At 40.5% G+C, this 12,983-nt stretch overlaps 3 protein-coding genes across 8 annotated transcripts in view; all 3 read right to left on the bottom strand.

Annotated features, from left to right (window-relative positions):
• RAMP1 (receptor activity modifying protein 1) overlaps window positions 1-12,983 on the bottom strand; it is a 202,186-nt gene that overhangs the window by 24,980 nt on the left and 164,223 nt on the right. The window lies entirely within an intron of this gene.
• The window catches only part of SCLY (selenocysteine lyase), a 38,525-nt gene that overhangs the window by 8,004 nt on the left and 17,538 nt on the right, over window positions 1-12,983 (bottom strand). For 5 of the 6 annotated variants that reach the window (XM_036086457.2, XM_036086458.2, XM_036086460.2 and 2 more), the window contains 3 exons: window positions 9,303-9,430; window positions 8,789-8,953; window positions 7,757-7,863 (listed from right to left, as the gene is read on the bottom strand). In XM_036086457.2, the coding sequence (XP_035942350.1) occupies window positions 7,757-7,863; window positions 8,789-8,953; window positions 9,303-9,430 (400 nt within the window). The remainder of the gene's footprint in view (window positions 1-7,756; window positions 7,864-8,788; window positions 8,954-9,302; window positions 9,431-12,983) is intronic. The other variant, XM_036086459.2, reaches the window with a different exon arrangement.
• Window positions 12,495-12,982, bottom strand: LOC118532062 (cytochrome c oxidase subunit 7B, mitochondrial). The gene has a single exon (XM_036086463.2). The coding sequence runs from the start codon at window positions 12,879-12,881 to the stop codon at window positions 12,639-12,641; it is 243 nt and encodes an 80-aa protein (XP_035942356.1). The 5' UTR covers window positions 12,882-12,982; the 3' UTR covers window positions 12,495-12,638.

The following is a 12,983-nucleotide window of genomic DNA, read 5'->3' as shown; positions in this document are numbered from 1 at the left end:
CTGATCTCCCTTTGACAAGTTCATTGGTCAGTTCTGTCCCCGGAGACGGGCTCTGACACCTGGGGATGGTCTGGGAAGAGCAAGGAGCTCTGCGTGGAGAACCCAGAGGTCTGAGCTTATCCTACACCCGACTCCTCGACCACTGTGGGATCCTAATGCCATCCCCTCTTCGGGCCTCACCCCCCTCATCTGTGGGACAGCACGGCCGGACCAAGAGCATCTCTCAAGGTCTATGCCCTGTGAGTGGCTAGAGGGGCTGCCCAGGTGGAGGAGCCGGGACCCCGTGTAGAACCTGGAGCCTGTCTCCCCACCGCCGCCCTGCACGCCCCCCCTCCACCCCGAGCATTCGGTCAGCCTCCTCTGCCTCCTTCTGGAGTCATGCAAACCCTGCTTCCCACTCCCAGTCCACATACTGAGCTACCCTATTAGGGCTTCCCGAACACATGATGTTCTACCTCTTCTTCTTCTTTTTTTAATTAAACTTTGTTTTAAAGATAATGTAGATTCATATGTGGTTATAAGAAACAATATAGAGACATTCTGTGTACCTATTACTCAGCTTCCCAGTAACACTGTCGTACAAGATCACAACCAGGATGTGGATAAGATACAGAACATTTCCACCACCACCAAGGTCCCTCTTGTTGGCCTTTTATAACCAGACCCGCTTGCCTTGGGCCCCATCCCTTCCTTAGCCCCGGGCAGCTGCTAACCTGTTCTCCCTCTCTAATTCTGTCACTTCAAGAATGTTCTATAAACGGAATCAGTTATAATTCTGGGGGATTGGCTTGTTTCATTCAGCATAATTCTCTGGACATTCCTTGCAGGCGGCTGTGTGTATCAACAGCTAACCCCTTTCCATGACTGAGTAGTGTCCACGCACAGTGTGCCAGCCACTCGTTACAGGATAGCTGAGCTCCCTGCACTTTGCGGCCATTGCGAAGAAAGCTGCTAGACACACTTGTGTCCAGGCTTTTGTGGGAACGTAAGTCTGCATTTCTCTGGGATAAGTGTCCAGGAGTGAAATTCCTAGGTTGTGTGGTGGGCACAAATCTAGTTTTAAGAGACAATGCCAGGCTGTTTTCCAGAGCAGCTGTCCCATTTCCACCCCCCCGGCCGTGTATGAGTGAAGCTGAGTCTCTGCATCCTCAACAGCACTCCGCGTTGTCTCTAGTTTTTGTCTTAGCCATTCCGGTAGGTGTGATGTCTCATTGTGGTTTTAATTTGCATTTCCCTAATAGCTAAAAATGTTCAGTATCTTTTCATGTGCTTATCTGCTATCTGTGTATCCTTTTTGGTGAAATGTCTGTGAGTGTCTTTTGCCCATTTTTTGACTGAATTGTTTAGGGGGTTTGGCTGTTGAATTTTGAGAGTTTTCTTTATGTATTCTAGATACTAGTCCTTTGAGGACATATTCTAGTGCACAGCTTGTCTTTTCATCCTCTTAACAAATTGTTTTGCAGGGAGGAAGGTTTAAATTTTGATGAAGATCAATTATCAATTTTTCCTTTTATGGATGCTTTTGGTATCAAGTCTGAGATCTCTTTGCTGAGGCCTAGAGCCTGAAGATGTTTTCCTGTTTTTTTTTTTTCCCTAAAAGTTTTATAGTTTTATTTCACATTTAAGTTCATCATGTATCCTGAATTAATATTTTACAAGCTGTGAGATTTAGGCTGAGGTTTGTCGTCTGCGTAAGGATGTCTAATTGGCCAGTACCATCTGCTGAGAGTGTCTTTCCTCCACCAAGTTACTTCTGTATCTTTGTCAAAAGTCATTTGGGCATATTTCTGGTTGTATCTATTCTGTTCCATTGGTCTACTTGCTGGGCTTTTGATAGAAATTGGGCTAAACTGAGATATCAATTTGGGGAGAACTGACCTTTACTATATTGAGTCTTTTGATCCATGAACATAGCATGTCTCTCCACATATTTAGATCTTTGCTTTCTTTTAGCCACATTAATAGTTGTCAGCTTACAAGTCCTATATCTGAGCATTTCTGAGTGATTATAAATGGTACTGTATTTTTAATTTTGTTTTTCATACATTCATTACCAATATACAGAAATACAATCAATTTTTGTATGCTTACCTTGTAACCTATGATCTTGCTGAATTCACTCATCAGTCCTAGGAGTTTTCTTATCTGTTCCTTGGGATTTTCTACAGAGGCCATCATGTGATCTACAAAAGGGGCAGTTTTACCACTTCCTTTCCAATCTGTATTCCTTATATTTCCTTTGCTTGCCTTCTGCACTGACTAGAACTTCCGGCACTGCTGAAAAAGAAGTGAGAGTGGACATTCTCAGCTTGTTCCGTCATAGGAGTAGAACATTCAGGCCTTCGCTGTTGAGTGTGATGTTGGCGGTAGGTTTTTTTGTAAATGGTCTTTTCAAGCTGAAGAAGTTCTCCTCTAGTCATATTGTGAGAGTTTTTAATGAATGAATGCTGAATTTTATTAAATACTTTTTAAGCATTAAATTATGTTATTTTTCTTCTTCTTTGTTTTTAAGTAGGCTTCATGCCCAGTGTGGAGCCCAGCACAGGGCCTGAACTCATGATCCTAGATCAAGACCTGAGCTGAGATCAAGGGTCAGACGCTCAACCGACTGAGCCACCCAGGCACCCCAATTTTTCTTCTTTAATACGCTACCTTACATTGATTGATTTTGGAATACTGAAACAGCCTTGCATCCTTGGAACAAACTCCATCATGGTGTATATATTATTTTTATATATTGCTGAATTCCATTTGCTAATATTTTGTTAAAGACTTCTGCATCTAAATTCATGAAAGATATTTGGTCCATAGTTTTATTGTTCTGTACCATCTTTGTCTGGTTTTGGTATAAATTCATAAAATGAACCAGGGAAATGTTCCCTCCACCTATTTTTCGGGAAGAGACTGCATAGAATGGTGTTAATTCTTTAAGTGTTTGGTAGAATTTTCCTGTGAAACTACCTGGGCCTGGAGATTTCTTTTTGAGGAGTTTTAAAATTACAAAATTAATTTCCTTTTCCTAATAGTTATCAAGATATTTAAATGATCAAGTCTCCTATTAGGTGAGCTGTGGTAATTTGTTTTTGATGAAGTATTCCACTTCATGTGAATTGTCAAATCTGATGCTGGCAATTTTTGGTCAGTCTTACTAGACGTTTGTCAGGTTTGTTTTTTTTTAATTTATTAAGTTTTTCTTTTAATTCCAGTATTCTTAACATACAGTGTTATATTAGTTTCAGGTGTACAATACTGTGAGAGATTTGTCAGTTTTACCAATATTTTTAAAAGGCTATTTCTTTGTTTCAATTGTTTTTAAAAAAATATTTTTGAGGGCGCCTGGGTGGCTCAGTCGTTAAGCGTCTGCCTTCGGCTCAGGTCATGATCCCAGGGTCCTGGGATCGAGTCCCACATCGGGCTCCCTGCTCTGCGGGAAGCCTGCTTCTCCCTCTCCCACTCCCCCTGCTTGTGTTCCTGCTCTCGCTATGTCTCTCTCTGTCAAAAAAATAAATAAAATCTTAAAAAAAAAAAAAAAATATATATATATATATATATATATATATATATATTTTTGTTTGCTGGGTGCCTGGGTGACTCGATTGGTTCAGCACCTGACTTTTGATTTTGGCTCGGGTCATGATCTCAGGGTCATGGGATCAAGCCTTCCAACAGGTTCTGCACTCAGCAGAGATTCTCTCTCTCCCCCTCCCTCTACTCCTCCCCCTGCTCTCGCTCTCTCTCACTAAAAACAAATAAATAAAAGCTTTAAAAAATTATTTTTCTTTTCAATTTCACTAATTTCTGTTCTTTAGTATTTCCTTATGTTTGCTTTGGGGTTATTTTGCTCTTTTTCTAAGTTCTTCAGGTGATAGTTTATTGACTTCAGAGTCATCATCTTTTTTAAATTAAGATTATTTATTTAGGGAGTGCTCATGAGTCGGGGAAGGGCAAAGGGAGAGGGAGAGAGAGAATCTCAAGCAGACTCCCCACTGAACTCAGAGCCCAACATAGGGCTTGATCTCATGACCCTGACTGAGATCATGACCTGGGCTGAAATCAAGTCAGAGGCTTAAGTGACTGAGCCATTTAGGTGCCCCAAGAGTCATCATCTTTTTTAACATATACATTCAGTGCTATAAATTTCCCTTTCAGCCATGCTTTGGCTGTCTCACAAATTTTGATAAGGTGTATTTTCATTTTCATTCATTTTGATGTATTTAATTCTTTTGAGGAATCCTGTTTGACCCATGGTTTATGTAGAAGTGTGTTGTTTGTTTCTAAGTGTTTGGAGATTTTCCTACTACCTTCTAGTTATTGATTTCTGGTTTGATTCCACTGTGATGAGAAAACACTGTATGATTTCAGTTCTTCAAATGTGTTGAGGTTTGTTTAATGACACAGGACACGGTCTATCTTAGTGTATATTCTGTGGCGCTTGTAAAGAATATGTATTTTGCTGTTGTTGGGTGAAATGTTCTAAACACTTCAATTAGGTCCTATTGGTTGTTGGCTGTTATTGAGTTCTTCCGTATCCTGTTGATTTTTATCTAGTTGTATTCATTGTTGAGGGAAGGGTATTGAGGTCTCCATCTGTAATTGCCGATTTGTCTGTTTCTCTTTTCAGTTCAGTATGTTTTTGCCTCACATGCTCTGCAGCTCTGTTGTGTACTCCATCACCATTTAGGATAGCTAAGAATTCTTGGTGGACTGACTCTTATCATTATATAATGTCCCCTTTGTGGCTCCAGTAATTTTCTCTGCTCTGGAGTCTCCTTTATCTAATACATAGCCATTCCTGCTTTCCTTTGATTAATGTTTATATGATACCTATTTTTCCATTTTTAATATTCAACCTCCCTCTATCAATATATTTGAGGTGAGTTTCTTATATGTACCACATATAGTTGACCCTTGAACAACACAGGTTTGAACTTCATGGGTCCACTTTCATGCAGATTTTTTACAGTACTGTAAATGTATTTTCTCCTCCTTGTAATTGTCTTAACGTTTTCTTTTTGCTAGCATACTTTATTGTGAGAATATAGTATATAATACATATAACATACAAAATATGTGTTAACTGTCAGCTTATGTTATCAGTAAGGCTTCCAGTCAACCGGGGGCCATGAGCAGTTAAGTTTTATGGAGTTAAAAGTTACATGCAGATTTTCAACTGTGCAGGGGATCGGCACCACTAACCCCTGCATTGTTCAAGGGTCAACTGCAGTTGGGTCATTTTTTTTTCTTTTAAGATTTAGAGAGAACAGGAGTGCACATACACACAAGCACAAGTGAAGGGAGGGGCAGAGGGAGAGACTCTTAAGCAGACTCCATGATGAACATGGAGCCTGACATGGGCTCCATCTCACGACTCATGAGACCACAACTTGAGCTGAAACCAAGGGTCGGACACTTAACTGACTGAGCCACCCAAGTGCCCCAGTTGGGTCAATTTTTAAAAAAAATTCACTCTGCCAATCTCTGTCTATTAATTGCTGTATTCAGACCATTTATATTTAATGTAATTAATGTTAGGGTTTAGGTCGCCCATTAAAAATTTTTTTTGTTTGTTCTGTTTTTTATTTCTCTGTTTTCTTCTTCCTACCTCTCAGTGGGTTATTGAACATTTTTCGGAAGTTCAAGTGAACAGAAACCTTATCTCCTTTTACATCCTTTTAGTCCTCCTCCATTTATAATATAAGTATCTTAAATTTTTCTTCCACATATATTTGGAACCACATCATACAGTGCTATAATTTTTGCTTAAGCCATCAAATAATAATTTCAAAAACTCAAGAGAAAAGCCTATTTTATTTACCCATACTTTGCTTACACTACTCTTTCTTTCTTTTGATGTTCCCAGTTTCCTTTTTTTACTATTTCCTTTCTGTTTAAAGAACTTCCTTAAGTAATTTTTAGCATAGGTCTTCTGGTGACAAATTCTGTTAGTTTTCCTTTATTTGAGAATGTCTTGATTTTCCCTTTATTCCTGAAGGATATTTCTGCTGCATATAGGATTCTGGCTTGACAATGCTTTCAACACTTGCAAAATACTGCATCACTTCCTTCTAGTCTCCATGGTTTCTGATGAGAAATACACTGCTATTTGAATTATTTTTACCCTGTAGGAAAGGTGTCATTTTTTCCTCTGGCTACTTCCAAGATTTTTCTTTGCCTTTCATTTTCAGAAGTTTAACTATGTGCATTGGCATGGATTTCTTTCGGTTTATCCTGCTTGGGGTTTCTTCAGCTTCTTGAATCTGTAGGTTTATGTCTCTTGCCAAATTTGGGAAGTTTTCAGCCATTATTTTTTCGAGTTCTTTTTCATCCCACCTTTTCTCCTCTCTTCCTAGGATGTCAATGAAATGACTGTTAGATCTTCTCCTATAGTCCCCACAAGGTCCCTGAGGTGTGGTTTTTTTCCCCAGTCTAGATCCTCCCTGTTGCTTAGATTAGATAATTCTATTGTTCTCTTTCAGTTCGCAGGTTCTTTCCTCTGTTGCCCCTATTCTGCTGGTGAGCCCATCCACTGCACTTACTTTGGTTGCTGTTGTTTTTAGTTCTAAAATTTCCACTTAGTTCTTCTTTATATCTTCTTTGTCCTTGTTGGCACTTTCATGCATTTCAACTGTGTTCATAATTGCTCGTTGAAGCATTTTTCTTGTGTTGCCTTAAAATCCTTGTCAGATAATTCTGACATCTTTGTCATCTCAGTGTCAGCACTGGAATCTATTCTTTTTTTTTTTTATTCAATTTAAGATCTTTTTTGTTCTTGATATGATGAGTGGTTCTCAATGGAAACCTGGACATTTTCATATTATGTTATGAGAGTCTGGATGTTACTTAACCCTTCTGTTTTAGCTGGCTTCTTTTGACACTGCTGTGGCAGGGGAAGGAGTATGCCAGCTCATTGCTGCCAGGTGAAGGTGGGAATCTGGGTTCCCTACTCAGCCTGTGTCAACATGCAAGGGGAGGACACACCTTGTCAGTAAAGCTGTGGGTGGAAGCCCTGGTGGTCTCCATGGACACCACGGTGAGGGTACCTCATTACTGGCTCCCTACTAGGCCCCCTCTGACACACCTGGAGTAGGTATGAGAAGATCTTGTCACAGGCTGTGGAAGTCTTGGGCTCCCTGTCCTGCCTTTGCTGGCTCAGGTGGGGATGGCAGCAGTTTACCATGTGGTGATTGGCCAGAGTGAAGTGGGTATTGTCTAAAAGTTCTCTGTCTTGCTAGGCTATCCTATTCCTGGTCCACTGTCTAGTGAGAGTTGGCTTTGGTTGGACGTTTTTTTTTTCTGCCTTCATTAGTGTTTCTGAGTTACAGGCTTCATCAGCTCTAAGTCAGGGATAAAGGAGGCGAAAGAAAACCCAGGGAATCCACTACCATGTTGTTCCTTTTCTCCTTCTTGTTAGAATTTCTGATAGTTGGTACCATCTCCTTCCCTGGTCACAGAACCAGCTTCTATCACAGGGACACAGGAGCTATCAGAAAGGAAGCCAGGTGCGACTGTGCAACCCTGCTCATCCCACCCTCGTGAGAAGAGCAGCACATCTCAGCCAGGACGCTCCAGCTTTGAATCGTCCCCATAGAAAGTGAAAATCTGTGAATGGGCAGAATCCATCAGTGCAGCAAATTCTGACTCAGTAGTGAGGTAGAACGTGCTGTTACAGTCCTTCTAAGAGACAAAGAAAAGTTACTGCCCTACAGACCAACAGGATGGTCAGCAGGCCAGAGACTTCATTCACCTTCTATCTTACCCTGGCCTGAAAGTCCGTTCTTGTCCACCTCCAAACAGCATAGGGTACAGAGGGGTGAGTTCACCAAGCCCTCGGACGTAAAGTGCTCCAATCCTGGGACCATAGAACTGAAAGGAAAAGTTAGTCATTTATTCAGCAAGAACCTTCTGAGTTACTACTCTGTATGCGTGCTGAGTGCTTAGAGGCACACAGAGAAATACTCTGTAACCTATGGGTCCCACAGCTTGTGCTACCCATCACCACTCTGGACATGTCAGAGTCACAAAAGCCTTGGGGGTGCAGGGCAGAGCCTGGACTCTTGTTCCTAGCCTGGGGCAGCAGAGCTTGACTGCACATCACAGAACAGAATTTGTAAAAGGAGAGGGGCTGGAACTAGAGATTGCCAAGGGCTTTTCCTGGGTATGACTCCATGTTTTCAAACGGACATTTTGCAAAAATCATTAAATGCCACAGTGTCGGGTCAGCACACATGCTCCTTTGGAAACTAGCTGAGCACCATGCTTCAACGTAGAGGACTATAAATATTTCAGGTTCTAGTCAGCAGCCAGAAAGATGAGTGAAGTCTCAGAAGGGTCCTCACTACTGTTTCCTCTCTTCCACATTTAAGGTAAGAGCTGGTAAAACAAAACCTTTGCAATCAGGAGCTGCACTTTAAATCAAGTTAGAGAAAGCAACATCTTGAATCTCACATCTTCCGTCCTTGGGGTGGGGGCCTATGAGTGGGCTGATGAGGGGTCTATAGGCACTCTCTGCCCACTGCAAAGCACACTCAATATCTGGCTGAAGCCACCTGCCTTATGTCTCACCTGAGGCCTCTATGTCCTTCCACAGCCCTGCCTGTCCACCCCCTCCTGTCTCAAGTTGGGGTGCTGCTGGTCTCTCCTTCTTCAGCTTGTGACAGTGGGGGCTGCAAATTGCACCACTGTGTCCCCCGACAGCACTGGACAACAAATGGATGATCAGTGGTGCTGTGGGCTCTGCTCTAAGGTGAGCCTTGAGGTCATGGAAGGAAGGAAGCCTCTGTGGACGCACCTTGTGCCCAACGATGGTCAGGAAGTCCACACCCAGGTCCTCCACATCCACGTGCCGTTTCCCCAGGGCCTGTGCCGCATCTGTGTGTAGCAGAATGACCGGCAGCCCGGAAGCTACCCGCTTCTGGTTCAGGGCTTTAATTTGCTGACTGATTTCAGAGATGGGCTGAAGTAGGGAAAAATAAACAGTTGAGTATGTCTCTTTGATTTCATGAAAACTGAATGAAAGAAATAAGGAGTCATTACTGAGGAGAGTAGGAGGAGGAGGAAGGAGGGAGGAGGAAGGGGGGAAGAGGAGGAGGGAGGAGGAAAGAAGGAGGAGGGAGGAGGAAGGAAGGAGGAGGAAGGAAGGAAGAAAGAAGATGAAGACAACGACGAAGACAAAAATGACGAAGATGAAGATGAAGGAGGAGAAAGAAAAGAAAAGGCCCCAGATGAGATGCATGAGAATATCAAGCAGAGTCTGGGCCCCCTTCATTCCTCACTAGATTTTCTTAAAAGGATAAATAACTCACCATAATGACACCAGTCTCGTTATTGGCCAGCATGATAGTCACGAGGCACGTGGCCGGGCAGACAGCTGCCAGGATGTCCGCAACCTCCACCTGCCCATTCACCTTGGATACTGGCACAAAGGTGACTGCTGAGGGAAAAAAAACACACATACCAAGGTTAATCTTATAAAATAACCTCTTTTGAAAGTTCATTTAGATACAGCTTAACAAAAGTATTTTCCACATTTAAAAAGTAATTTATTGTAAAAGTTCAGAAAACTATAAGGAATATAAGCCACCCATCATCACAGCACATGGATATAGCCAATGTGAATGCTCCCTTAAAGCAGCTTCAGTTGCTGAGTTTGTTCTGTGGAACACACTCTCCATTCTGCTGCTGAGGGGCCCACAAGGAGGTAATACACTCTTAGTTCATGAGCATCTATTTTTCAAAAATTTTATTTTAATTCCAGTACAATTAACATATGGTGTTACATTAGTTTTGGGTCTACAATATAGTGATTCAACACATCTATCCATTACTCACTGCTCATCATGGTAAATCTACTACTAATCCCCATCACCTGTTCCCCCCGCCCCCCCACCCACATGCCCTCTGGTAACCATCACTGTGTTTTCTATATTTAAGTCTGGTTTTTGGTTTGTCTCTTTTTTAATTTGCTCATTTTCTTAACTAAATTTCACATATGAATGAAACCATATGGTATTTATCTTTCTCTGACTTATTTCACTTAGCATTATACTCTCTAGATCTATTCATGTTGTTGCAAATGGCAAGATTTCATTCTTTTTTATGGCTGAGTAATATTCCATTATATACATCACCACATCTTCTTCCATCTATCAATGGGCACTTGGGTTGCTTCCATGTCTTTGCTATGGTAAACAATGCTGCAATAAACATAGGGGTGCTTATATCTTTTCAAATTAGTGTTTTCATAGTCTTTGGGTAAATACCCAGTAGTGTGATTACTGGATCATATGGTAATTCTACTTTTAATTTTTTGGGGAACCTCCATACTGTTTTCCACAGTGGCTGCACCAGTGTGCATTCCCGCCAACAGTGCACATCCTTGCCAACACTTGTTTCTTGTGTTTTTGATATTAGCTATTCTGGCAGGCGTGAAGTGACATCTCATTGTAGTTTTGATTTGCATTTCCCTGGTGATGAGTGAGGTTGAGCATCTTTTCACGTGTCTGTTGGCCATCTGGATGTCTTCTTTAGAGAAATGTCTGTTCATTTTTTAATTGGATTATTTGATTTTTTTGGTGCTGAATTGTATGAGTTCTTTATATATTTTGGATATTAACCTTTTATCAGATGTCATTTGCTAATACCTCCTCCCATTCAGTAGGTTGTCTTTTTGTTTTGTTTATTGTTTCCTTTGCTGTGCAAAAGCTTTTTATTTTGATGTAGTCCCAATAGTTTATTTTCGCTTTTGTTTTTCTTGCCTAAGGGGACATATCTTGAAAGAACCTGCTATGCCCACGTCAAAGAAATTACTGACTGCTCTCTCTTCTAGGATTATTATGGTTTTGGGTCTCACATTTAGGTCTTTAATCCATTTTGAGTTTATTTTTGCATAGCATGTAAGAAAGTGGTCCAGTGTCATTCTTTTGCATGTAGCTGTCCAATTTCCCCAACACCATTTGTTGAAGAGACTTTTTCCCATTGCATATTCTTTTCTGCTTTGTCGAAGATTAATTGACCATATAATTGTGGGTTTATTTCTGGGTTTTCCATTCTGTTCCATTGATCTATGTTGTGTATTTTTGTGCCAGTACCATACTGTTTTGATTACTTCAATTTTGTAGTGTATCTTGAAATCTGGGATTGTGATACCTCCAGTTTTGTTCTTCTTTTTCAAGATTCCTTTGTCTATTTGGGGTCTTTTGTGGTTCCATACAAATTTTAGGATTGTTTGTTCTAATTCTGTGAAAAATGCTACTGGTATTTTGCTAGAGATTGCATTAAATCTGTAGATTGCTTTGGGTAGTATGGACATTTTAACAATTATTTGTTTTCCCAATTCATGAGCATCGAATGTCTTTCCATTTGTGTCATCTTCAATTTCTTTCATCAACTTCATAGTTATCAGAGTACAGGTCTTTCACCTCTTTGGTCAGGTTTATTCCTAGGTATCTTACTGTTTTTGGTGCAATTGTAATGAGACTGGTTTCTTAATTTCTCTTCCTGCTGCTTCATCATTAGTGTACAGAAATGCTATGGGTTTCTGTATATTAATTTTGTATTCTGCGACTTTACTGAATTTATTTATCAGTTCTAGTAGTTTTTTGGTGGAGTTGTTAGTGTTTTCTATGTAGAGTATCATGTCGTCTGCAAATAGTGAAAATTTTACTTCTTCCTTACCAATATGGATGACTTTTATTTCCTTTTCTTATCTGATTGCTGTGTCTAGGACTTTCAGTACTCCTTATTTTTTGCATACCTATTACTGGTTTTTGATTTGTGGTTACCGTTAGGTTTAAATAGAACATCTTATGCATAATAGCAGTTTGTAGTAAGTTGATGGTTGAACCCATTCTAAAATCACTAAATTTTTCCTCCTCTCCCCCACACATTTTAGGTATGTGGTGTCATACTTTACATCCTTTTATTTTATGAATTCCTTGACTGATTTTTATAGATATACTTAATTTACTGCTTTTGTGCTTCCTACTTTTCTTATTCTTATTTATGGTCTTTCTACAAAAAGAGTCCCCTCCCCTTTAACATTTCTTATACAGCTGGTTTGGTGGTATTGAATTCTTTTAACTTTTGTTTGTCTGGGAAATCCTATCTCTCTTTTTATTCTGAATGATAGGCCTGCTGGATAGAGTATTCTTGGCTGCAGGTTTCTTTCAGCACTTTGAAGATATCACACCAGTCTCTTCTGGCCTGCAAAATTACTGCTGAAAAATCAGCTCATAGCCTGATTGGGTTTCCCTGGTATATAATTGTTTTATCTTGCTGCTTTTACAATTCCCTCTTTATCACTACTTTTTTGCCATTTTAATTACTATGTATCTTGGTGTGGCCCTCCTTGGGTTGATTTGGTGGGAGCTGTCTCCTGGATCTGGATTTCTGTTTCCTTTCCCAGATTCGGGAAGTTTTCAGCTATTATTTCTTTGAATACATTTTCTGTCCCCTTTTCTCTCTCTCATCCTTCTGGGAAATCTATGATGCCAATGTTATTATTATTTTTTTTTTTTTAAGGTTTCAAATGTACTTTATTTCTTCAACCATGCTATATTTTAATGGGTGCACAGTGCTTTTACTTGGCATCAATTATGAGTTGGTTTTGAAACAATTCAGTATTACACCAACTGGGATGATTACTGATCTCTCCATTCCTTTGGGGTGACTCTGCCAACAGGGGACAGGTTCCATTCTATTCCAATTTGTGTTGCTGTATATGCCCATACAGCAATACAGAAAGTGGCTCCACTAGCTAGTACGGCATTACCATATTTGTCATGGAAATCAGGTGTCCTTTTCGGGTGGCTCTGCCTTGCCATTGTTTGTGGAATGCTTTGAACTCGGAGACGACTTAGAGCGCTTCTGGCTATGGGAAACATTCTGAAGCTGAAAACAGAATGGTGCAACTGCAGCTGCTGCTTTGCTATGACTTCGTTCCAAGTCTCCTTGCAAAGAGCCCTGAAAAACCCCAATGTTATTAC

The sequence above is a fragment of the Halichoerus grypus genome, chromosome 4 (assembly GCF_964656455.1).
Source record: "Halichoerus grypus chromosome 4, mHalGry1.hap1.1, whole genome shotgun sequence".
NCBI classification, from domain to species: domain Eukaryota; kingdom Metazoa; phylum Chordata; class Mammalia; order Carnivora; family Phocidae; genus Halichoerus; species Halichoerus grypus.
The sequence above is the reverse complement of the archived record's forward strand: the minus strand, read 5'-3'. Positions and strand labels throughout refer to the sequence as shown.

Excerpts from the sequence above, each read along its gene's own strand:
- LOC118532062 (XM_036086463.2), bottom strand. The coding sequence starts at position 12,881 with ATGTTTCCCATAGCCAGAAGCGCTCTAAGTCGTCTCCGAGTTCAAAGC.